Source organism: Pelodiscus sinensis, chromosome 1 (assembly GCF_049634645.1).
Source record: "Pelodiscus sinensis isolate JC-2024 chromosome 1, ASM4963464v1, whole genome shotgun sequence".
In the NCBI taxonomy this organism is placed as follows: Eukaryota; Metazoa; Chordata; order Testudines; family Trionychidae; genus Pelodiscus; species Pelodiscus sinensis.
This window is the reverse complement of record NC_134711.1, coordinates 236,511,589-236,539,095: the sequence shown is the minus strand read 5'-3', so window position 1 is coordinate 236,539,095 and position 27,507 is coordinate 236,511,589. Positions and strand designations below refer to the sequence as shown.

The 27,507-nt window shown below is 41.6% G+C and overlaps 1 protein-coding gene across 2 annotated transcripts in view; it reads right to left on the bottom strand.

Annotated features, from left to right (window-relative positions):
- RASA3 (RAS p21 protein activator 3) overlaps window positions 1–27,507 on the bottom strand; it is a 173,255-nt gene that overhangs the window by 54,012 nt on the left and 91,736 nt on the right. For both annotated transcript variants that reach the window (XM_025186286.2, XM_075918255.1), the window contains exons 4-5: window positions 26,354–26,448; window positions 12,808–12,884 (exon numbers count right to left, since the gene is read on the bottom strand). In XM_025186286.2, coding sequence (XP_025042071.2) covers window positions 12,808–12,884; window positions 26,354–26,448 — 172 coding nt within the window. The remainder of the gene's footprint in view (window positions 1–12,807; window positions 12,885–26,353; window positions 26,449–27,507) is intronic.

Here is a 27,507-nt window from a genome sequence, read left to right as displayed (position 1 = left end):
TTTTCTAAAGTAATAGTCTAGTCTTTTTTAGTCTCTCCTTATATGGAAGATGTTCTTACTCTTTAATCATTTCTCTTTCCCTTCTCTGTACTTTTCCCAATCTGAATACTTTTTTAAAATATAGAGTGACCAGAACAGTCCAAGTCATGGGCATATCATGGATTTACATAGAAGTGATGAAGAATACCAAGTAACTGATTTTCAGTGATGGAATCCTTAATTTTTTTTTGGTTTCCACTGACGTTTTGGATACAGTTTTTGGAAGTGGCCACATTCTAGACCACAGTGCACTTGGTGTTACACAAGTGTACAATGGGTAAGGTGCAAGTTGCTTGGCTTGCAGTCTGTGAATAAGGGCCAGCCAGGCTCGACTCTCCCACTACAAGAGGCTCTGGCTAGTATTCTGCCCCTCAGCGCTTCTCAAAGAGTGGAGCTGCTCAACACTGCTCTCAATATAGGACTGTATTTTAAAGTCACAACCAAGATCCCTGCCACAGGTAGAATATTTCAGACGTCCTTTCACATGACACATGCAGTACCTTGAGAATGGTGCCGCTGAAAACCAGTGGGTCTATTTCCAACTTTATTGAGGAGGTGAAGGGTTGGAAGAAGGTGGGAACACTTGCCTGAAATACCCCAGCCCAAATAAGTTAACACGTCAAATTTAATGGCAAAACAACAACTGTTTTGTACAAATATTTATGTTAATGGGATTTCTGATTCCTTGCTGCTAATTATAATTTTCTGCTTTTACACACTGAAATGTGCATTAAAACATAAAAATGCAATATTTTGGGCTTACATAATATTTCGAGTTAGTCTGATTTGCATAATATCTGTTGAGGACTGCAAACCGGAAATGTGAAATAAAGTGATTTCTTTTGCATAACTTTCCCCTTCCTAGCTATTTCCAGTTGCTACAGCAGAATTGTCTGAGTGTGAAAAGGTGCTGCACAATTATTGACCCTAATTGCACACTTACTTACATAGTTCCCTCTACTCTGATTGGCACCGAGAGTCATGTGTGACTACTTCTCAGTAACTATATGTGTGCAAAGTCCCCAACTCTAGACAGCTGGAGCACAAAGACATGTGTAACTCTTGTAGAGCTATTTCTCAGCAAAACCTATAGATATTATGCAAATACAAGTGCTCTGGCAAGCTACTGCCTTCAGACTTCAATCATCCATGAATCAACAACAAACATGGCTGCTTCAGCATTTGAACAATTAACCCTCCTACACTCCCAATAAACTATTCCTATCACCCTGAATAACGTCACAGGTTATATTTAATCTATTCTTAAAAGGATTTATGCATGAATTATTCAACTTTCATTTATTATCTCTGACAGTATTTACAACTGTATAAAAAAGGAAGCACCCTCAAGTTTTTAAATAACATTGGCACTTAGTGTTGAAATAGACTGACTTAGAATAGATCAGTTCCTGTCTAGCACTCCAAATGCAGCCTTACACATAATGTGCTAGCTGTTCAAGATGACAGCTTGATCTCACTATGGGACAAGCTCTAAAATAAAAGTCTCTGCTTGGGGTGGATTGCTGCTGACAGGCCTAACAGAAGCAGAGTGTTTTTAATTAGGGTTATGAATAAAAGGATGTTTGCCTGGAATGTAAGGAAAAGGAAACAGTATCAAGCATACATGAGTGCCATAGAAAGAAGATTGGATACAAAACTAGGAAAAGGGTGCAAAAGGAACACTGACTCTTAGTAGAAGGTTTGAGAAGAGACTGGAGGGAAAGGATGAGGTGCTTGACCTTAATTCACCCCGCAGAATGGGCAAAATGGTGGAGCTTTCAGGGATGATGGAGAAAAGAAGGAGAGGGCTTGGATAGGTGGCAGGGAAGAAAACTCTTCTTACTATGGATGAGCATTTCTCCTCCAGCTCTATACTCTATACTGCATATCTTGGATTAGAAAGGACTTCTTTCACAGTGCTTCAGTGCCACACTGTCAGATACTCGAGGCTATCTGGTTTAATCACAGATCAAGTGTGTGTTTGTTTTTTTTTCCAATTGGTTATGAAACACAGACGATGAAAAAAGAATCCCAAGATGCAGTTTCACAGCAAAATGAAAGGAAAAGGCATATTTTGAGGTAGGGCAGTCCTTTTCAACTAGGGTTGCCAGGTGCCCGGTATTCTATCAGACAGTCCAGTTTTTGGGCCCTCTGTCCGGTAAAAAAATCCAGAAAATACTGGACACGTGTAATGTCTGGGATTTCCTGGATTTCTGGCTGGGCACTGGATGGAAGCCTGGCAGGGGGTGGGGGAGTAGCTGGGAGGCAGGGCCCGATCAGCACTAGGAGCCCTGGCTGCGTCTGACGCCTTGGGGAGGAGGAGAAGCCCTGTCCCTGCTCCTGAGTGCGTGGTGGAGCCGCAGCAGGACTCACTCGCGCTTCTCCGGACCATGCGCAGGACTGACAGTGCCCTGGGATCTGCACATGCCCGGGTTAATCCAGCCTCCCTCCTTACTCTCCCCCCCCCCCCCGCTTTCCCTGACCCTTCCCGACCAGCTCTGCTTCCTGCCAGCTGGTTCTCCTCCTCCTGATCTCCTCTGGCCAGTCACGCTGCCCCCAATCCCTCCCCCATCTCCCCGGGCCAGCTGTGCTGTCCCAACTCCCCGCCTGCCAGTCCACCCCCCCCATCAAGGGTGTCTGGTATTTTTTCTAAACCTATCTGGTAACCCTATTTTCAACCTTTTTTTCATTTGTAGGCCCCTAAAAAATTTCAAAGGGAGATGCGGACCTCTTAGGAAATTGAACCTGTGTTCCACAGACCCCTACCATAGTACTATTAAACTGAAAACTGACAACAAACTTCAGCTATTAGGTTCCATGTGCTTGGCATGCCAATACTTGACATAGCATGAGAAAAAGCAGCAAAGTGTGAGCGTCTATGGTAATGACAACACTTTTGGGCTTTGATCAATAGGCAGAGCCATCCCATCCATAGCAAAGTTCAGGGTGGCAGTCCTAGACTCCGCATTTTGGGAGGGTCCATTGGCAGCTGCCTCAACTGTCCTTTGGATGGGACCTACAGGGCTCAGAGCACCCATGGGGATTACCCTCCCCGCTCAATGTGGGTGCTTCTACACTGCACCCTTAGCTTGAAATAAGCTACGCAATTTAAGCTACGCAAATTGTGTAGCTTATTTAAAATTAATTTTGAAATAGCTTATTTTGTAATTTTGCACTGCCAGCACAGTGCCAAATTTCAAAATAAAGCACTATCCGAAATGTCCCTTACTCCTCATGGAATGAGGTTTACAGGGAATAGTGAGCCCACTATATTTTGAAGTAACAGGTGTGCTCAAAAGACATGGAATAGCTATTTTGGGATACTGAAAGTATCCCAAAATAGCACCGCAGAGTAGACATTCCCTGTGGCAGCAGCAGCTGGAGTGACCCAGCAGCTCGCTCCCAGCCCAATGTGCTGAGCCATAGTAGTAATAAGCAAAGCACCCTGACTCCAGACACTTAATTTCCTGCCGCTGTGGTGAGTGCAGGGGGGGAAGGAGGGAAGACACCTGCTGACGCCCAGCGACAGGCCCCCAGTAGTGCCCCAACTGGTGTTATTTGGGAGAAGGGGCTTTAGGTAAGAGGGTAGAGCAGGGGTGGGAAGAGACATGGCAGAGTGGAGCAGAGGCAAGGTTCAGGGAAAGTGGTGGAGTGGGGGCAGGGCGAGTGGAGCAGAGGCATGGCCTGCAGTGCGGGGGTTGCCCTGAACCCCATGCCTGAGGGACAGGTTGTGCCAGGCCTTGTGCTCACTCGGGATGGCGCTGTCTGTAGGTGTGGGTACTCATATAGTTTTGATTAATGAGACGGGTAGAATGCCTGTTCTGGGATCTGAATCTTTATGTTAATAGTCACCTTTCATAGGCCCCTTAGAAATAGTCTGTGAGCCCCCAAAGGTCAGCAAGTCACTGACATATGGCATACTCTGAAGAAAGGGAAGGTTATGACACATTTTAATAGATGGTTACATTTATTGAAAGTGAAACCCTGAGATCTGCAGGTTTTTGGGATCTGAGATTGATATTAGTTTTTAGTGGATACAGACAAAAGAAAATCCTTGTAAATGCAGCTGGCTGATTCACACATTAAACTGGCTCAGTCTCATTCAGCATCACCATTATTTTTGTACTGTTTCAGCTCAAATTTTATGCAGGAAAATGGACTTTATTTGACCCTGAGAAAGTGAGCTCAGAATTGATTTGTTGTGCACCGTACGCCTGCATGACTCAGTGATCATTTACTTGAGAATAAAAAGCGTATGTATCAGTATACCCACAAGTATTAACCATTTACATCCCTCATTCCCAAATAACTGCAGTCTGATCATTGCTTTTTAAACTAATATTCATGTTCTATCAATGACATTTAAAAAAAAGTAGCAAGTGGAAAACTAGAAAGAACACTATTTCCTGTGCTAGCAAACCATTCATAACAAACAGCATATAAAGTTTCGTTATTCAAAATTTTGGGTAGCTTTCCTAACCTGAAGGCTAGACTCCCTCTTTGCACACTTTATCACTGTGAAACTAAAGATTCCAGAGGAAACAGACACATTTGGGCCTACCATGTCATTGATGCTGCTGACATTCAGCAACAAGTCTTTTTTTCAAACAAACCCAGATTTTATAGTCACATTACTCGTTCCAGTGTCGGACAAAGGTAGGTATTTGTATGAAAGCAAAATTAGTCATGACACAACCAATAAAAGGAGGAAGTGATGCTTGTTAGTAAAAGGAAGCATTTAGATGAATGGAAGATGATGCTATGTGTTTTCATTTTATTTAAAGACACTAAAATACCATGTGTCATAGTTACCGGGGTGGCTGCACTGCTGGCCCTCGCTGGGTCTCAAAACATCCCCACAGGTGACATGTCTCAAGTTGTCACCTTTCTTGAGGTAGAGTAATGCAATTCTGCCACTCAGATCAGGACCTGCATGCCAACTGTGGTTACTTCAGCACGTCTGCCTTAGCATCTGTACCTCCATGTTTGCCTTTGGGAGCTGTAACCATGGTACAGAAACCGTACAACTTTTTCCACAATAACGTATCATTCATTCTTAACAGCATGAATAATACACGGCACAAGAGAACAAGAATTTTAAAACCGAACAGTCTATGTGCAGGGATATCTATCTGCAACTTACCTTCCTTCCCTGCTTCCTCCTTCCATCCTTCTCCCCACCCCATGACAGCCACATAGACCCTTTGCACAGAGCCTTTCTGTGTCTTGGCCTATTTTTCCAACTGTGCCTGCTGACCATCTTGGTCTCTGAAGAGGGACTTTTTGACTTTACTACTGCCCAAAATAACTGGGGACACAAGTATATACCACACTGTGGGGCGCTCACTTACCCTAATAATATAGACTGTATTATTACCAATGGTTTGCCTACTCTCAAGGGAAGGTTCCCTCATAACTAAATATAGACTCTGTTACTAAAAACAACTACTCACATGAATCTGGGGCAATGTGGGACACACTCCTTATGTTCTGTTTGTATCTCAAAATCCACCTGCAGTAACTCCCCCCTCCTGCCCACCCGTCATCCACCAGAATCTTCATATGTACTTGTCAACCCATGTACGGGCACAACTTGTATATCTAGGGTGATGCGGATCCGCTATGTGTGTGGGTTACTCCCACCGGGTACACAATATAATGTGGCAAAAGGGCATGGAATAAGCACACTGGGCTCAGGCAGCACCTTATTGACCTTGCTCATTATGTAGCCACCCTCCACCAACCCAAACTTGTCCCCGGATTCTCTATTCACTCCATAACTGTTAATAAAATTTGTCAATCCTTTTGATCTTAGACACCATCCCCCAGCTCTGGCACAATAAGCCTTTTAACTTTCACAGCTGGTGGGCCATTCCCAATTAACAGCCCACCTATAAGTCTCTTAATGACCCTTGAAGTATTTGCCTGAGAGGTGTCCTGTGTCTAGTCACTGCCTCATTTCCTGTTTGTTTTTCCTTACAGATTCTTGTGACCTGTATGTTCACACTACAGCAGCACAGCTACCCTGCTACAGTTGTGCTGCTGTAGCACTGCTGTTATGATATTTCTTATCTGGATGGAAGGGGTTAATCTACCCTGTCCAAGAGGTGGGAGCTAAGTACGGGTATGGCTACACTGTGGGGGTTTTTCAAAGGAGGTATGCAAATTGCACTTGCATTTGCATATCTTCTTCTGATTCTTTTTCCGGAAGAGGATTTTCCAATATTTGGCCCATCTACACAGGGCCAAATGTTGGAAAAACTCTCTCTTTCGGAAGCCCCCTTATTCCTCGTAAAACGAGGTGTACAGGGGGCTTCCGAAAGAGGGTTTTTTCCTGACATTTAGCCCCAGGTAGATGGGCTAAATATCAGAAAATCTTCTTTCAGAAAAAGAATCGGAAGAAGATATGCAAATGTGAGCACAATTTGCATACCTTCTTCCAACGCCCCCCTCTCCGTCAGTGTAGCCGTACCCTAGATGAAAGAAATTTTCCATCATCCTAGCTGCCTCTACACTGTGGATTAGGTTGACTTTGATGCTCAAAAGGTGCAAATTTTTTCACAACTTGGGTAACATAGCTAGGCTGAGCTAATTTTTAAATGTAAATCAGGCCTTAGTTCCATATAGTAAGACAGAGTCCATCCGCTATAGAATTCAGACAGTCACAGAGCACATATAGCATTCATAAATGAATACAGAGCTGCCCCCACATCCTCCACACCAGGGTTAGAAATGCTTCGTTTACCAACCAAACTCAAGCAGATCTGCAATCTGTCATTGGAAGACTGTTATTGCTGTATACAAAAAGCAGTTGTGGCTGTTAATGCCACACAAGTCAAGCCTGTCAGCATTGTTATCTATAAACACTCTTCATGAGCTACAACTCAGCTGTATAAATTTGTTGTTGGAAAAGAACAAAAAGGAGCGGAAGAAAAAGCTTTCCAAGAACAGATGTTTTCAGGCTTTTTTAAACTTCAGAGACACGCTATGACGAATGTTAACACTTGAAGGAGCAATCTGGGGACAATGAATAAATACAGACATTTAAATAAATAATTAAAGACATAGGCTGGGATTTTCAAAGGCGCCTAAGGAAGGTGGGGGACTGGCTCTCATACAGCTTCAATTAGACTTAAATGACTTCTTCCCATAGAAACTTTTGAAGTCAGAAATATTACTTTTGAATGTCTGTACTAGTGTGGCCAAAGTGAGATTCATGGATTTCTATAAAGGAACCTACTTCCTTCCCTCGCACCCCGCCCCTAATAGTTCCAGCTTCCAACATGCAACTTTAAACTTTTTGATCAAGGAGGAAGGTCACTTAGACCAAACTGGAGTATCACATACTGAGTCTTGTACCCTCTGTATTTTCTTGAGCAAGCAGGAGATGTTGGATTATGAGGTTTTCAAAGAGGCTCTGCACCCAGCCAGCCACCTGTGCACACTAAGTCATGGGAAAGAGGCATAGTCTTAGGAACAGGTGCCAACCATCTTTTATCCACAGCTGAATGGGATGGTCTTATGGGACTTGGTTGCATACATGCTCCTCAAAGTTCTGGGCCAGTAGACAAAAAAGTTCTCCAGTCCTCCTTTTGATGGCTATGGGGGTAGCCACTGCCAATGGAGGGGGAGCGTGAAAGGCAGTTTAATGTGTGCTGAGGAACAGGGAGGGTATGTGGGGATGGGGGGACACATAGATTTTCAAAGGGAAGAGAAAGGGAGTGAGGAATGCTGCACACATACTTTTTGCCTGACATACTGTGGTGTATACTGGTCTTATTGTGTGCCCAACAGTAGTTCGTATATATTAATGTGCTATGTAGGGAGCTGGCCACACAGATTTATGACTTGTGGGAGTGAGCCAGGCCAGAGTCACAGCTGAATGGGCTACAGCTTCCCACTCTCTTTGTAGGATGAGCCAGTAGCTTAAGTCTCTCCCCTGTGTTTCACTCTAGGATCACAAGACCAACACTGAGGGCTGGGGTTAGGAGAGAACAAGATGCCAGCTGAAACCTCCCTCAAACAAAGCCAGTTCCTTCAGGGCCCAGGTGATGAATAATTCCCTAGCACAGCATGGGAGGGCAAGCTAGAGTTCTTTTTCATTGATAGGGCTACTGGGGACACAGCCAACTAGCACAATGCCTGAATCTGTATTTTTTTAATCCACTAATGTTTCTCCTCCTAATCTCTGTGACAGACATCCAACCTGGGAGACTGTGTGGTGGCAGTTGCCAGAGTCTCCACAGAACACTGATAAACAACAACAGCTTAGTGGTTTATGGCTAAATGAAAGCACTGAATGCTTCCAGGAAAGAAGTTAAACATTTTGTTTGCTTTACAGGTGCTAAGAAAGCCCACAGTGCTTTATGGGTTCGATTTTCTTTTCCTAATGTTTAAGTGTTAAGTGCTTAACAGTTCCAATGATCCAATGTACTGATGTTTCATTTAGATAAAATGCACCTATCCAGGGGCAGCCCGTGAGCCTAGGTGAACTAGGCAGTTGCCTAGAGCGCTGCTGGCCTGGGCGCCCAATGATGACATCATGCCGGGGTGGCGCCAATTGTGCCACCCGCCTGGGGTGCCAGCTGCCGCAGCCGGCCTCAGGCCACTCCTGCACCTATCCAGCTTGATGCTCATGGCATGTTCCAGCATACTAAGGCACCAGCTGCTTTTAGGCCCAGCAAAACTAGAGGAGGTGGCAACAGCAACATGCAGAAAGGCAGAAGAGGCAAGGGTATGACAGGAAGTGTGCTGACTAGGGTTGCCAGATAGTTTCCCAAAAAATACTGAACACACATGCTAAAAATTTGTTGAGCAAAACATGAAACCCATAAATACTAAATACCGAACACACGTGCTAAAAATTTGTCGAACAAAAAAACCCAAACAAACCACCACAACTATGCTTAACACTGAATGGGAACTTTATTAGAATCAATCAAACAGTCTACATCATATATTTTGACTACATGAACATCCTAGCACAGATCGCAGCCCTGCTTCTCCACCCCCGCCAGGCTTCCGCAAGCAACCAGCTGAGGGCTCCCAGCGATGATCACGGCCCTGCCTCCCCAGCCACTCCCTCCGCTCCCACCAGGCTTCTGTTGGGCGCCCAGCCGGATAAGCAGAAAATACCGGATATTGCACACGTCCTGTATTTTCTGAATTTTTTTACTGGACAGATGGTGCAAAAAACAGACTGTCCGGTTGAATACCGGACACCTGGCAATCCTAGTACTGACAAGAGACTGGCCTTTATTTCCTTGTGCCAGTGGGGATGTCTCGATAGGCAAAAAGGGTGCAATGGGTCTCTGGCCAAGACTAATTTTCAGTCTCCCGGCACAGACATGTACTTATTTTCCTTTTGACAATCAGCACTGTTGGGGGCATGGAAAGTCTGCTCACATCACAAGCTTTTCTTGAAAATTTGGCCTGCTGGATGAAGCCTTCAGACTCCTGGAAAATAGCAAGTCTGGGATTGATCTGGGCTATCTAGTGTATTACAGCATTTATAGAATATCTCCAGTTATCTCAGGACATTTCTATTCTCTAAATACTATTGTTAAAAAAGTAAAATACAAACAATCCTGTTAAATAACACTGGCATTTAAATTAAATCCACGAAAGCCAGGAAATGAAGAAGAGTTAAATAAGAAGGCCTAGAACGTCAACATGATCTCACACGGTCTGGCTATTGCAGAATACTACATGGCATGTGTGGGGTAATACAAAATGATTAGCACTACAGAAAAGCTCAAATAAAAGAAATAAAATGCATGAGAAAAGCCTCAAAACGTTATTTGCTGAAAAATGCCAGATGTAATCATTTTACGTTCTCTTTCACATGTAAGAGCTTTATCTTATTTGCTCATTAAAAGCAGAATCCCAACCTTGCTTTGAGCTCTGCCATGTCCTATTTACAACAAAGCCAAGAGTTTTGACAGATTTATAACAATAGTTGCATTCCTCTATTTCATTGAGTCTCTACTTTTCATTCACGTACTATTTCATATAAGGAAAGTTCGTTCCACCCTCCTTTCCCTCTCCATCAGCCTTCCTCTGGCATTTTCCATCTACAGAGATCATAGGAGGAGATTTCTTTGTTAAGCAATTACTGTGTACGCTCCTTATATGGCTACACATTAGAATCAAATTGTGAGCAAGGAGTCAGCTGGTGTAAAAGTCGCATAGCAGCAATCTGTAAGGGCTTTGTAGATCAAGCTCAAATAATAATTTTAAAAGGTAATGCAATAAAAACTAGACTATTTTGCAGTGCTCTGTTTCTGACCTAATGGCCTCTCCTTTCTTTATGCACTTGCTTGTCTTCCTCTAATGACATGTACAGACGTAAACTGTACCAAAGGATTTTAATTGTTTTATCTACATGCTCTATAAAAGCTTATCTTCTCTTCCCCCCATTTCAAACCTCCACGCCTACTCATAATAGTGAACAACATACTGGGGCTCATCTGAGGCCAGCCACTGCAGGAATGGCATGTTCAGATGAGTTTCAGAGCAAACAGCAGGAGTGTGGGAAGGACCAAAGTTTCCTCGGATTCCTATTTACAGGTTTTGTTTAAAAATTGTAATATGAGTCCTGGAATCTGTGATCTGTTATCAAAGGCTCAGTGGTTATTAACTCAGGATTTCTGAACACTGAGCTCATATGCACTATTTATTGAACAATAGCTTGTGAATTAAGGTTACAGAATCCTTCGCAAACCAATTTAAATTATTTTCAGCATCCCATAAAAGCAATAGTCTTAAATCCAAGGTTACACAGAGATTCAAATAGGGATTTAAAACTTGTCTACTCAGATGGCTCTTAGAAAATAAATTCCACACAACTGTTGGTATGTAAGATGCGACTGCTTATGTACAACGCAAGGTTCATGGTAGTACAAGACCTGCACAATAAGTAGAAATCCAATAACCAATTTCCCATTGTTATCATCTAGCACTTTGGAAATTTAATTACAAAAACAGTTACAATGTTAAAGGTCTGATTACACTGATAAAAGGAAAGGAAGTCTGATTTAAAGCACCTGGTTGGGGCAAAGTATGGACCTCCCCACACACACAATTCTGCTTGGTCAGCCAAATTATGCATCACTGCCTCACAATGTTTGTGCCCATAAAGTCTTGGGGGACTGTGTGTGGGGGTGGGGGAGGGAGAAATCTGGTCCCTTACCAGAGGCTCAATTGCCAGAAGACATACACTCAGAAGCATCTGGGGCAGTGTACTCTGGGATGTCCTATTACCAATGGCACTTGGAAGGACAAGGATCAGCCTATCTGGTCATTCAGGAATGAGTAACAGGGCCTGTCTTTGTAACAAAGAATAGTGTTGCAGAATGTTTACAGGATGATAGCCATGTGTTAGCCCGAGGCTCCTGGCAAGGGCAAAACACCCAGCTGCCATGGTTACTAACATTCAGAGACAGCCATGTTACTTCCCAGTAATATGTTTGTTTGAAAGCTAAAACAGGGCCTTTTAAATCCAACCATTAGGTTGATTAATATTGAATCTCTGATGATAGTTTCAAGAGAAAAAAGTAAATAACGGGTAAATGGGGAAACAAGACAAAGGTGACTGGAAGAGAACAAGATAATGAAAGCAAGCTGCATGTTGGTCTAAAAATGAGAAAGGGAGGAAATGAAGAGAAAAACACTCAACAGGGATAAAAAATATTCTGCAAAATACATATTCAAGCCAACTAATTTTTTTAAGACATGTTAAGTTCTCACAGCACCAACATTCTAAATGGCCCTGACAATTTGAAAGATTGCTTCTCTCTGAGTGTGACAGCACCAGTTGGCAATCAGGAGAGCCATTACAACTAACAGTCCCCTGATTTAAAACACAGGGAGTTACTCTATTGAACAGCAGGTACAATTCCCAGCCTCAGTCAGAGCTAGCACACTAAACACAGAGTGGCCCAAATGACAGGACAGGCTACTTGCCTCAAATATATAGCTAGGGTTTCAGATGGGCTCATACTTGGGGCAGTTAGTCCCACCCATTGTAGCTACACTTTTATTTTTAGCACACTAGCTTTGATTTTTGTGCTACTGCAGGTATATCTAGCATAACTGGAAAGCACACCTTCTGATACAGCATAAACATACACTCAGAAGGATTTTGGAACTCACTTCACTCCTTTGCTTTGAGGTCTAACAGAACTCAAAGTTTTTTGCCTTAGAGCATATATTTGCAAATCTCATATCTTCTGGGTTTTTCAAGGAAGAATTTGTGAGATAACTGGGATAGCTGATTATGAGTTTGCTATTATAATTGCTAGTGGGACTTTTGATCATTATACATACTCTATGATGTTCTGTCACTATACAGGTTAAGTTGTGAATGGAGTTGGCCGGTACAATCCTACTAAAAAGTAAAAGGACAAATATGGTATCTTTTGTTGTGTTTCTAATATTCATACTGCACCTAGAGTTGGGATAAGCGATTGTTTACATTTTAAAGTAATACAGAAAACCACCTAGAATATATTTGGATCTTTTCATGAAAAACATAATGCAACTTATAAATTGATAAGGAGATCTCAAATTAAGAATTAGGTCATTTAAAGTTTATAGCTCCAAAATACTCAGTTTAATAAGTGATCTGAGTTTTTAAAGTAATATTAAAAATGCTGAATTGTAAATTGTTTGCATTTGACATATTCCTTCATGCCACAGATTTTTACGAAAAGTACAAATCATTATCAAGTTACAGTTATTGTGCTATAGTTACATTTCAAATCTTACCTTGTTGCAAGCTTATGGCAAATGACACCAGTGTCTGTTATGACTTCACTCAGTCTCAGTTCCAGGTGTACTTTCCCCTGAAATACATGGAAATTACAGCATTATATAGCCTGCCACAACATTCCAGTTTAAAAACAAAGCAAATATGTCACTATCCATAATTTCAAAAATAGTTTAATTATTAGTTAACTAAATAGTTTATAACTGTCTCAGGAATATTTTTCCTAGTCAAGTGAAATCAGCTAGATAATCTCCTAAAACAACTTCTGTCCATAACAACCTGTCCCTTACCTTATATCTATATATTATAGTAATTGAGCAATACAGATTCTCTGATTTGACCAGAGACTAAAAATGTTTAATTGCAGCTTTATCTAATTTCAATATTTTAAAGTTTAAGCACAGAATGCACTTCACAAGTGAAGAAGAATATCACATTAATGCATGATAATTTTGGATACACCTAAGCCCTTGTTTTCAAATTACTAACCTGCATGTGCTAAAATTTATAATCTATTATAAATTTCAGAAGAAAAAGAGGCATTAGGCAGGACAACTAAAGAAAAATACAAAGATAAAGCACATTATTAGTTTTTTAATCATTTAGCTCCACATAAAGTTTCCCAGTTATTACAGTCAGAATGTTAGTTATACTCTAACTCGGGCCACAAGTGTACTTCCCCAGAACATATACTCATATAAGCAACACTCATCTCAGTAACCTTTACCATGTGTTTAAACACAAACCTACGGTTTTATTGAAGAAAGTTCAGTGGCAGTCTTTACTGCATGTACAAAAAAGTGGAAAATGTTGGATGATACCACGTAACTGTCCAGTCATCAATTTGAATTCAACATGGCCAACGCTGAGCACTCGATCTTTCACCTCCTAAAAACAGCCTCTCACTCCATTCTTCATTATTGGGAAGACCAGCATCATCCTCCCTCTTTGTTCCTCAGGCCCATAAATTGGGAGTCATCTTAGATTCGGAGCTTCTTCTCAATTCACATATTCAGGCTGCATCTAAATCTTGTTGCTTTGTCCTGCATGAGACCTCCAAGATTCAATTTTTCCCTTTGTTCACACCACTAAAAACTGTGTTCAAGACTTCACTTTCCATTTTGATGACTGCAACCTCTCCCTCTTTGACCCCGATGCCTGCAGACTTGCCCTTCCTTCTGGAAGTTTCTGTGGCTACTAAAATATTAATGAATTATCATGCTGACAGTTATTCCCTTTCTTCTCACCCACTAAGTCCTCTAACTCCACAAATAGAAGCTTCTTGTCTTTGTCTTTAAGACTCTTCACACATTAGCCTCACTTTACCTACCCAATCTATTGTTTTACTGTGATGTGGATCCCTCCTTCACTTTGTCAAGTACCCAACCTTCAAACATCAATATCCTCTAATCCCATGATGTCCAACCCACTAGCCACATGTGGCTATGGGCATGTCTACACAGCAGGGCTAAAGCCTAAATAAGATACACAACTTGAGCTACGTCAATTGCGTAGCTTAAGTCAAAATAACTTATTCTAGCTTTTGGCGCTATCTACACAGGAGGAAGTCCGAGTTAGAGCACTCTTCCTCCGACTTTCCTCACTCCTTGTACAATGAGGGTTACAGGAGTTGGACTAAGAAGTCCTCCAGCTTGACATTATATCGAAATTATGTCAAAATAACTGCTTGCTGTATAGATGCAGACTATGTTATTCCAAAATAACACTTCTGTGTAGACGTATCCTATTTGGTGATTGAGTGTGGCTAGTTATCTTGAACACTGTGACTATTTGGCTGGTTGAGTGTGGCAAGTTCGCTACAGCAGCAGCGACTATAGTGGCTACTGCTTCAGAACTGGTTGGACACCATGGCGCTAAACAATTTCTCCCTCAGAAAGTACAGGAGAATTTCCCAACCCCAGGCCAACCTTTATTAACAGGAAAAAATTCCTGGTAATCTCTGAAAAGCCACATCTTCAATCTCCTTTAAAATCCTTCTTTAAGACTAAATTGTGCCACAAAGCCATAAAACACATAGATGACAATGGTAATGCAATAAATGAATGGAAACCTCTGCTTCTTGTGTGACCATTTGCTTGCTTTACTCTTGCCTTGTTCTCCCATTCCCTTCACCACTTGATTCATCTATATGTTGTGGTTTGTCACAACGCAGATAGCGAGCTCTCTGGGGTAGAGGTTGCTACTTTGCCATGTGCTTCTACAGTGTGTAGCACAATCAGGCCACTGTTGTTGTGTTATGTACTACCTTGGTACAAATTAATGGCAGCAATAAACAGCAATTAGTTATCTTTAAAGGAATTAAAAGTACTAGAAAATGTGATTCGTTCACAGAAAATCTCATTATGTTTAATAAACGTTTTTACAGGAATATTTCTGATAACCTCCAGCACTGCTGGGACTGGTCTTCATACAAAAAGAACAGAATTCTTCAAAATGTACAGGTGAACATGAATGGAATGAGAGATGTATTTACTCGAATGGTTCTAAAGGTCAAAAAGTTTGAATTCCACAAGTAAGATGGAAGTTTCCTATTTTAGAAATTTTTAACTCGAAATAATTGACTCAAAGTCAATGGCAATTTACATATTTTTCTCACTTCCATGAAATTCTAAGAAACTACAGTCTCTTTAAGAAGGAAAGATCCCACATGTTACATGTGAAAAATTAGAAAAAGTCAGACATTTGAAAAGAGACAAGCCTTTGGAAAGCAGCTCACAGATCATGACTTCACTTATACGAGCAGTCCTGTGATTATTCCCAGAATACCTCATTATTTCCAGTTACCAAGCTCAGGCGTGGATGTACCTTAATGTGAAGCTGTGCTATTTTGCTTGGATGTTTAATCCACAGAGAATACAGCTCCTATGTAAACAGCATGCTTTTGCCATGTCAATTATTACTTTAGGCAAAACACAAGAACCCATCTGAATTAATTTACTCATGAGCACTGCAATTTAGCTGGCCTACAGAGTACTTGATAATGCATCTCTCTTAAAGAGAAGACAGCAATTTATGTTGCAAATTTATGTTCTAATCTGTGCATTTAATAGTTAAAAATGGGTGTAAATCACCAATTTAAAAATGTGTTTAAGCTACTAATGAATCAGAAAGATGCCATCTTGCCTATCTCCTAACAATTTATAGACCAAGGAAGAGCTATTAGGATGGCAGTGTTGAGAGGCCCAGTTATGAAGTGCACATAGACTACCCCTACAGTCAGTATAGACCCAGTAAAAAGCATGAAAGAAAAGAGGCATTTATCCTCCTTTTAAAGAGCGGAAGTTAAGACACTGAGAAATTAACTGTCTTGCTCAGGATGACACAGAATATTTGCGACAGAGTTAGGAACCAAATTCAGATATTCCATGTTCCAGTCCAGTGATGTAGCCCCAAGTCTACTCTTCCTCTCAAGTTCTATTCATTGAACAATGACTCATGAATATCCAGAGGCTTTGACAGTTGTGAAATTGATTGTATTAGTCACTGGATACATTTGTTCAGAAAATATTCCAGTCCACTCTGTTCCTGGAAACCAATAAATTTACTAATATGTCCTTTCACAACACTTGGAAATACTGTTTCTGCTGAACAGGTAGAATTGGAACATGTGTTCATTTAACTGCTGATCTGCACTTCCTTTTTCACAAACAATGGAATCATCTGGAATGCCATAATAAGATCAAGTGGGTCTCCTGTCTCCATTCAAAAAAACTGTCAGCAGATTGAAGCTTCTTGTCTGGAATTGGAAGCAATAACAACAGGCCTCAAACAGAAAACAGTAATATTTAGAGTTGTAGAAGTAAAAAATAGTGGTATTGCTAAAAGAATATAAAATATTATATGTATAAGCACACTTTGTAAAGAGTCATTAAATTACTTAAAGATCACAATCTGCTCGGCTGTGTCTACACTGGGCCACTTATTCCGGAAAATCAGCCGCTTTTCCGGAATAAGCTGCGAGTTGTCTACACTGGGCCTTGAATTTCCGGAAAAGCAACGACGCTCTACTGTACAAAATCAGCCGCTATTCCGGAAAAACTATTCTGCTCCCGCTCGGGCATAAATCCCTATTCCGGAACACTGTTCTGGAAAAGGGCCAGTGTAGACAGCCCAGTAGTCTTTTCCGAAAAAAAGCCCCGATCGCGAAAATGGCGATCGGGGCTCTTTTCCGGAAAAGCATGTCTACATTGGCCACAGACGCTTTTCCGGAAAAAGGGCTTTTCCGGAAAAGCAGCCTGCCAATGTAGACGCTCCTTTTCCGGAAAAACTGAAAACGGAATAGTATTCCGTTTTAAGCAGTTCCGGAAATTCATGCCAGTGTAGACACAGCCCTCTTGTTTACACATGTACTTCTCACTAAATAAGAGAAGAGGAGTTGTGTGCACTTACTGCAAAGGTAGAATTTTAATTCACAATACTGTATTAGAACTCAATCACTTGTTTTTTTCTTCTAAGAGACAGTTTAAGTTCCATAAGCTTGTAAAAAAGCAAAAAATAGAACAAGATACTGTTTTTAAATGACCCAAGGAACGCCTTTCTTTGGCCAATTTTAATTTATCTGGGAATGTAACTGTTACTTACTACAGACTGAGAAATATCAAAAGAGAGATGTAAAGCAACCAAAATTATATAAACACTACTTATACATCTTATGTTTCCAGAAGTTGCAAATCTGTAGTTTAATTCAAACACAGTGTACAGTATAAAAAGGAAAAAACAAACACACAAACCACAGCTTATCCTATAAATGATCTTGTATTGCAATGCTGCACTATACTAACTTGGGTTTCTTCTACCAGCTGAAATGTAATGGAGAAACCCCATAATAAACACCCCAAGAACTATCATGCACTTTGCAGAGTTACGTATCACAGAGACAATTATCAGTGGATTTTTTCGAGGTAAGATTATGTGCTATACAGAATTTGGCTCTTAACATAATTACAGTTTGGACCTCCCTGGTCTGGCACCCTTGGGACCTGACTGGTCGCAGATGAATGATTTTGCAGGACATGGGGAAGTCACTTCGGGCCCCTGATACCAGCCTCCCCACACCTGGCCAGAGCCTACTGCTGGCCCTGCTTGCCCTGCCAGCCCAACCGGGCAGCCTGGCTGAGGCACGCTGGGTTCCCTGACCCTACTGGCAACTCACTGCGGGCAGCCCACTGTCCTGCTGGCCTGCAAGACTCCCCACTGCCAGCCCTCTACCAGGACCCTCTTGTCCTGGAACATCCACGGTCCTGCCAGACCACTGATGTTGCGGCACCAGAGAGTTCCGGTTTAGAAAAGTTCAATCTGTAGTCAATGGAAATACATTTTGCTTTTACCAATTGTGATTGTTAAGGTAATAGTTAAAAAACAATGATGAACAGGAAATCTTTTGGGTCATGTCTTGGCTCTTATGAATAAACAAAAGACTCTTATGTATGCCTAATTGACAAATGAGAGACAACCTACTGAAAACTGAAAGCTCCTGTCTAAAGAAAGCCATTGTTTAATGTCACCAATACAATGCTTGTTCTCAGCATACTAAAGTTCTACCACTGATGTTGTGGTCTTGGTCTTGCCTCTGAAGTGGCCCAGACTGAAGAGGCTACCATCCATCCTGCAGGCTATTTCAACTCTGCCTGGGAGGTCATCTCCAATAATCTGGAGCATGGCTGCCAAAAAGATTTTAATAGTGTAGGTGCTATCACACACCCTTGTTTGACTCCAATCCTTATGTCAATTGGTTCAGTTGCATCACCACTGTTGAGTATCACCGCCTGCATGTTGTTGTGTAAGAGACATATAATACTGACAAATGTTGGTGGACAGCCAAAGTGTCTTAGGATCTTCCAGAGGGCCTTGTGCTTGATGGAGTCAAATGCTTTAGTCAAATTGAAGAATGCCATATACAGAGGGTGATGTTGCTCCCGACAATTCTCTTATATTAGGCGGGCAGAAAAGATCCTGTCCTGTCACCCTTCTTAAAGACGATGACTATAATGGTGTCTCTGAGCTCGCTGGATACGAGTTCCTCTCTCCAGATCCTCAGAATGAGGGAGTATAGGCATGACAGCAGGAATGGTCCTCCCTGCTTGAATATCTCAGTGGGGATTCTGTCAGTGCCTATGGTCTTGTTGTCTTACATTTTTTTTGTGGCTGCTTGGATCTCACAGATTGAGGGTTCACCTACTGCGTGCCCCTGAGAGAGTTCAGCTGTAACAAAAGTTTCACACCCTTGGGTGGAGATCTGGGAGAGGGGTGTATTTAAGTACCAGGGAAGCTGAAGGGCCAAATCTGCCTGGAAGTAGCACTTGACATCTGGACAGCAGGTTGGGGGAAGGGATGCCAAATACAAGGTCTGCCTTATGTGAACGTGTCTAGGGACCTTGAATTTAGGACAGTGACTGGTCTCCATTCAGGCCCCAGGAGGTTGACACACCCTAGGATTCTAGAGCAACAAAGGCTTGAACTTCCCTCACAGCAGCACTGGAAGACAGCTAGGGAAACACTTTCACCAGGATAATGGTCAGGTATGTAATGAGGACTTTAGCACCTGGTTTTCATTTCCAAGGACAGAACATTCTTCAGACATAAAATTCAAGTACACTATTCTGGAAAAAAAATGGAAACTTCTTATCAAGAAATTTGCTCCTCACTATATACCATGCTTCAATCTTTATATTGTAAAAAATATAATTGACATTAGAAAAATATAATGAAAAAAGGAGAGAGCTATAGTCTTGGAATTCAGTGCTTAGAAGTCTGAGTGTTATGTTCATGCATGCAAAGCTGAATAAACAGAAGTCTTGTCACACTTAAGGATCTGATCACTAACTGGCTCTATTTACTTGGTTCTCTCTCACAATCTTCTTCTGTGAATTTTACATTTGGTGAGCATAGAGCCTGGAGAGTCATCCTGAAACTGCATCAAAGCGTATATATTAATCTCTTCAAAACAACTAAAAGAAATCTGAAAGCCACTTTTGAGAGATGAAGGGTCACACCCATTTATTTCTGGTGTGGTGGAAAGAAAGTTAATATAAAACGAAACAGCTTCTTCTTTTTCTAATTTTTGAATAGACTGTAGTATAGTTGAGCATAGCATAATACAGACTCTGGACAATGAGCTTATTACATTTTAAACTAGCAAGGTCTAAGAGTAGATAATTCTGAATATTATTGGAACAATATCATACAAAAAATGTTTTAAATCAATGAGTAGTCCTCTGCAGAGTGACTTAGTGAATTCTATGGCCTCTAAGGCTGTGGAATGAGGACGGGAGCTGGCATATGGTAGCAATAGTTCAGTAGTTGGCATTAGAGGGGACAGGCATCCCAGTGTACATGTGATCAGATATGCAAGTCCAGACAGTCCCGGTGGAGTGGAGGGAGCCAGAGGTGACTGCAGTCAACCAACCGCTGCAGCCAGCAGCAAGACCAATGGAGCATGGTGATTCAACTAATCATCTAAGCAGGATTTCTTCGATGCTGGAGTGTCTAGATAAACACAGGACTTCTCATGCAACTGAGCATGGTACAGGGAGGCAACATTGCATTTAGAGGCAGTCCCTGTTGGGGAACTGCCTTTTAGGGTTGCCAGGTGTCCGGTATTGAACCAGACAGCCCGATATTTGTACCTTCCATCCGGTAAAAAAAAAATTCAGAAAATACCAGACATCTAAAATGTCTGATATTTTCTGTTTTTCCTGAGGCCCAGCTTGGGTGCCCAACAGAAGACCGCTCGGGACATGAGGTGCAGCTCGTACCGGCTGGGGTGGGGAAGTGGTCCAGGAATTAAAGGGGTTGTGACTGCATTTCGGCCCTGGTCACTCTTTTTTTTTTTTTTTGGCTCAACAGAATTTTTTCCCAGTGTTAGGTTTTTTTGGGGGGGTGGGGGTGGGGGTGGGGGTGGGGATGGGGAGGGGTCAGTATTTTTTGTGAAACCATCTGGCAACCCTACTGCCTTTATGCACATGGCTGTGCTTCTTATGACCACAATGGGTCTTGGTCAGTTGTGGCAATTCCATAAAGAAGGGCCAAGAGAGGTGTGCACAGCTGGTGCAGAATATTGGGCTGTTGGATCCATGGTTCCAGATCCAGTTGGGCACATGGCTGCATTGACCCTTCCATAATCAAATTTCAGAGGCAAAGTTCCCTGGCTCCATGAGTTCAAGCCAGAAAGGAGCAGCTGATGGATCAGTGGGAGGAAATATGGGCTTTGCTCAAGCAGCAGAGACAACATTGGTGCTAATCATTCACAGAGAAGGCACATAAACACATAGAAAAATATTTGAAGTCGCCCTTGGCATAGTCCCCCAGGATGACAACTATATACCGCCAGAGCAAAAACTATGTACAAACAAAGAGAGAAGACCGCTTCTTCTCTGAGTAAAGTAAGAGCACCAGGGAACGGGGATCCAACTCTGGCCACGTGGCAGTAAGAAGGAACTGGAGTAGCAGTGTCCTGTACAGCCTCTTAAAGTCTCTAACATATCACATAGTTGTTGCATAATGCATGTGTGGGTCAACAGACATTATGATGAACTGTTCTGGCTTAAGTGCATAGTGTGCATATGTACCACTTTTGGAATCCACATAAGGACCATCACTCAAAGAAATTATTTGAACATACAAATTTCAAAAACATTACTTTTACAGAATAGCTGCTTCTTTGAGAGAGAGAGAGAGAGAGAGAGAGAGAGAGAGAGAGAGAGAGAGAGAGAGAGAGAGAGAGAGAGAGAGAGAGTTATTAGACACATTGTTAGGGTGCATCTACATTGCACTGTAGCTAGAAATAAGATATGCAATTTGAGCTATGCAAATTGTGTATCTTATTTTGATTTTATTTCAAAATAGCTTATTTTGCAATTTGGTGCTGTCTCCTCGTGGAATGAGGTTTACAGGGTCATTGGAATAGCGAGTCCATTATATTTTGAAATAGCAGGCTTGCTGTGAAGATGCAGGATAGCTATTTCGGGTTAATCCTGTTATCACGAAATAGCACTGCAGTGTAGATGTAGCTTTACACATACAATGTTATGAAAATATGGTCAATAATAATATAGAATAGCACATTACCAACTCCAATTTGGGATGTGCTTCTGTTTAATGTTAAAACATAGTGGAGGCTGTCCGAAATATTTCAGAAACAATGGAAGAAAAATCAGCTCATTGGATTAGCATTACAAGTAATGCATCACAGTTGTCCTCTCTCCAGTATAGTATGCTATAGACATCCTTCCACTCAACACCCTGATTTTGTAATTAAATTTTTATGTAAACACATGCACTAATATACACTTTTAACCCCATACACCTTTTATAGAGACATCTACTACTTGGTAGGTAACCTTGGCCCCTCTTTAGGAAAATTCTAGTTTCTGTGATTTTTGGGAGGAAGCAATTCCGCTATGGAAAACATGCTAAGACATGTCTGGCTTATTTACAGTCCATCCTATGCACTGCTAACTCCACAATCACTAGCTACTGTAGCAGGTGATATAGAAGGAGCTTTTAAGAGAATGACGGCACAGCTTTTTCATCCAGAGTACAGAATAAGTGCATGAAGTAGAGTAGCAATGTTGTGCTGATTAAATAGTACTGTTTATTAGATGGACTGTTGCATTTTCTGTCAGCTAGAGCTTCTTGGTGAACACCATCTTCAGTCCCAAGCTCAAAGGCCTCTAGAGGCAAGTAATGCACAGAGCACCATCACAAAGTCCAGATGCAATAAGGAAGCAGCACAGCTTCCTGGCCACTGTCTTATCTGGCTATACAGGCACAACAAAAAGCTCAGCAGAACCCCACAACTGTGTCATCATGACAAATGGAATTTAGTAACCCTCAATAGAGGATGTAGCTATAGCTTTGAAAATTCTTCTGAATATTTCCTTCTTACTTACAATAATACAGTCCTACATATACTTTGTTTCGCATAACTTTTCTTCATCCTGCTGATGCTCCCTCAGACCGGAAATATGGGAATTATTAAACTCTCTGTTCTGGATGTGACACTAAGTTTTTTCCTGCAGTGGCATTCATAATGTCCCTCATATTCCTCTTCAACACAAGAATCAGAAATAGCCATTTAATTGGAAAAAGAGATGATTGGGTCCTAATGGACTCTGCAATTGAGCTAGCTCTCTCAAGAAAGAACAAATGTCCACCATCAAGACTCTGAGAAAAGTGAGCTCTCAGAGCAATTCTACTCAACCCCCCCCCCCCTGCCAGTTATTCAGGTAAAGTTGCAGGTAGAATTTTGCAAATCCATGCACATCTGCTTTATAGCTAGGGTATCCACATCTGCGGATGTAGACGCAGATATCTGTGTATCATTTTTGCAGATGTGGATGCCAATTTTGTATCTGCACAAGGCACTACACTCAAGAAAATCAACCCTCATAATTATCTGGATTGAAAACTGTAGCGCTAGCATGATTAGCTGTCCATCGTCCAAGAACAGAGACAATCCTGGAGTTTATTTTCACTTGTTCACTTTAATACTCTAAGTTTACAAAGACGCACTACAGAAACATAAATTAGGACCCAGCTCAATCTTGAATTAGGCAAATATTTCCACAAGTCTTAAACCTGATTTATGAGGCAATTGGGCAACCTAGGCAAGTCATGTAGACCAAAATCTTAAGTAGCATCCACTAACTTTGCTATATAAAATTGGAAAGAAGTGTTAAGGCCACAGACTGATAGAGGTGGGACTAGGACTCAGAAATTCTTTGCACTCAGCCCTGTGCTTAATTCACTGGATTATCTGACCTCTGAGGACCAATGCCAGAATATTTAAATGCTACTTTGCATATTACAGGGGCTCTTTTGCATGCTTCACTGTAAATAATTGTCAGGTACTTTCAAAAACAATTTTGAGGAGAGAGAGAAACAAAAGGAAAATGAATTAACGCAAATATTTTCCCACCAGTTTTGTTAAACATACTCCATATTTCATCTTCTTCCCTAACAAACGTATAAAACTAACTGTCCAAAAAGAGATACAGCTGAGACATCTACATCAGTACAAATGTAGTCTTGTTTTACTCCTTTTGTTAGACTACCTTCTCCTTACGTAGGAGTTCTCACAGAATATTTTCAAAACAGTCTCCCCTCCCCATTTCAGTGGGGAACATTAAAATCTCTTGTAACATATTCAAACAAACCTTTCATGAAAATTTTAAGCAACAGGATAAAATTGTCAAAATGCTATTCATATTTTCAACAGTTGTAATAACTGCATATCACGGAAGAAATAGCTTTTAACAATTTGCTTTTATAAAAATACAAACTGAGGAAGTAACAAAACAGTACAGTCAGAAACAGTACAGGTTTTCCTGCTAATAGTATACTATTACTATTCTCAAACTAGAATACTTCATAAAATTTTGCTTTATTAGGTAAGAACTTCAGTAACAAATGATCAGTGTTGTCCTACAAAGTTTCGTAGGTCTAATATAGCTCCCACAGGCAAACTGCATGTCACTAGTATGGCAAAATACAAAATCAACAGGGCTGAGTACTATACAAATGTTGGCTCACTTCAGTTGATAAATTAGAAGGGAAAGTGTTCATATCCTGCAGGAAATAAGCACTAATACAATCTATTGTTTTAAAACTGTGGCCATAAGAGTCTTCTAGGTGAGAAGAGAGAAGCAAAAGTAAATAAAACAGATTTCATTTTGCCAATGTTATAGACTAAATTGGAAATAGAAATTAGAACAATGCCTTCATATCATATTCATAATTTTAAGTTATCCAACTTTGTTTTTTAAAATAAGCAAAACTATATATATTTTAAACTATATGTTTCATTGAATAGTACCTACACCCAAAACACATGGCTATAAGTCTTATTTACAGTATACACATTCATTTCTCTTTAAACAGGTGCGCACACACACAGACTCACTTGGAGATCAGAAAGCCAACATATGACAAAAACTCATCGGAGTAGCATTTCCCCCCATTCCATGCATAGGAAAACACTGTTCTATATACAAGACTGCAGTGTCTGGGGGCTCCAATGCAAATATTAATTGTGTGAAGTTGACCTACAATATTAAGCTCTTGTTTAAGAAAAATGTTTATGTATAAATGGAATCTGGTTCAAAAGAGGCCTAATACATACAAAAAGGAGCCATTAGAAAGGTATCCCTGAAATCAACAGTTGCTACCAAAGAAGTTAAAGGGACAGCTTGATCTTGAGCAGGGCTAGGCAAGATGTAGCCCAGGGACTGGATGTGGCCCAGCTAACACTTGGATCCAGCCTGCAGACTGCATCTGGCCACTTTCTATTTATATCTTGCTGCTCATGCCACTGAATTTCCAGGTGGTGGCCCAGGCAGCAGGAACCTATTCAAATAGCTCATGGTCATAATGCTATCCCGGAAGCGGCCAGACCTGTGAGCCCTTTAAAAAGCAGCAATTTAAGGGGCCTGCAGCTCATGGCCCCACCACTACCATGATTCCTGGCAGCAGGGCTCGTGGCTCCAGCCCCTGACAGGATAGTGCCACAACCGGGAGCCCTTTAAATAGCCACAGCAATTCCTGACTGCTGCCAGGCAACATGGTAGTCTCAGTCTCAGTCAACTCTGGATGGAGGCTAGTCCTCAGCCCGTCCCTTCTCAGGTTGCAGATGGGATGGAGGCCGCCCATGGCCACATACCAAAAATTCATTAAGTCCCGCCCCCCGTGAAAATGTTTGCCCGTGCCTGATCTTGAATCTTTTTTAAAAATTTATAAGATTCCAGTTTCAGACAGAGCACTCTCTACATAGCATGCTTTCCCCTTTCAACCTCTGCTCCCCCCGCATCTCAATTCATTTTATAATGTATTGTATTTCCGCTCCTTGTTTACATGAAGAGTTTTCCTATGCAAGGGAGAGTATGACTAAACAGATCAGTGTAAGTGACAAGATGTGGAAAGCTGTCAAATGCACAAAGTAAGTTGAAAATTGACAGGGGTTGGTTTTTTTTGGTCACTTTCCATTTATTAAAAACAAGGCTGACAGCACTACCTGTTATTAAGTTGGATACCTTTCTAAGACTTTGCACAGGCAATATTAATACTGGTAATTCCGAGCTTTTGAAAGTCTGAATGTGCAATCTTAAGAATGTTCCTTTCACAAAGTTTGTGTGTAATAATTATAATTTTAGGTGGTGCTTGCAACCCTGATTTACAAAGTGACAGCATCCCTTTCAGACTGAACAGATATCTGAAGGATATGTAGTATGTTGCAGCTGACCACCTACTTCATGCTTTCCCTAGAGTTTATTTAGCTTTAACCATATGGTAAATTACAAAAGTGTAGGCTGGAATAAATTAAATCAATACAAAACTATATGGGTGAAATTTACTTCAATGGGCCAAAATTTCACTTTATATCACCCATTTAAAAAAAAATCCACACACACACTTTAATTACAAATATCAATCTAACCTCAACTGTCGTAATTAATGACACATTCATATCTATGGCATCTTGTTTTCTGTAACTATTAGATGCCATAATGGTGGCATTACAAATCTCACCTGCACTTCTGAATCAGCATCAACATGCTGTAGCTGAAACCAAGTGTCTCTGTTATGGTATTTCTGCAGATCTTCCTTCTGAATAGCTACTTTTCCTAGAAACAGAATAAATGAAGAAGCATTGTTTAAAACATATTATGGTTCCATGCAGATTCATTTCAGGACTTCAATGTAAAAAGATTTTTCAAACTAGCTGTCTAGTGACTATTCCCCACAATCAGAACTACACAGATATGAAAACCAGAAAGATGATACATTAATTTTCTTGATGGCAAAAAGGCTTTTTCTACTTTGCATCATGAAATATTTTGAAATTCTGTACAGCACACTCATTATAACAGGCTGGAGTACTGTACAGCATCAGTCTCTTCACAGCAGGGTTTATAGTAAAATACCATGATACTACAATAAATATCTGTCAGAACCTTGAAAACTTACTGGCATTTTCCTACCATTTTAAATTTAAAGGCAAAACTCCCCAATAATCTCAATGGAAGGGTCCAGGCAGTAGGGATGTTAGATATCGTGTAATCGAACAGTTGTGTAACCAAATGAAAACTTAGCAGTTGCACAACTATTCAAGAGTCCCCGGGGCAGGTCCAGCAGCCAGTGCACTCCCAACCTCACTCCCGGGGCATCCCTTACAAACCTGCGCTGCCACCTATCAGACGCAGCAGCAGGGGGTGGCAGGTAGGAGCCGGTCCACCAGGGGAGCCAGTTTATAAACCAGCTCCCCATGCAGATCAGAGGCAGCAGTGGCAGCAGTGATACAGAGGCAGCAGTGTGGGGTGGCAGCAACCCCTGTCTGCGGGGAGGAGGAGGTCTGAATTCCCTACGGACAGAGGCTGCTTCACAGCAGCAGCCTCTGTCCGCAGGGAATTCGGATCTACTGAGGACAGGGGCTGCTGTCATGGAATCAGCCTCTGTCCATGGCGGGCCCAGGTTCACCACGGACAGAGGATGCGCCACAGGATGGCAGAGCAGCCTCTGTCTGTGGGAAGCTCGGACCCCACACCTGCAAGGGTGCTTTGCGGCAGCAGTCTTGTCCCTACCCCCGTGCTGCTGCCTCTCATAGGGGCAACAGTGGGGGGAAGGAGAGGCGGCATCGCAGAGCTGGTGCTGAGGAGAACCGGCTTTTAAGCTGGCTCTCCCCA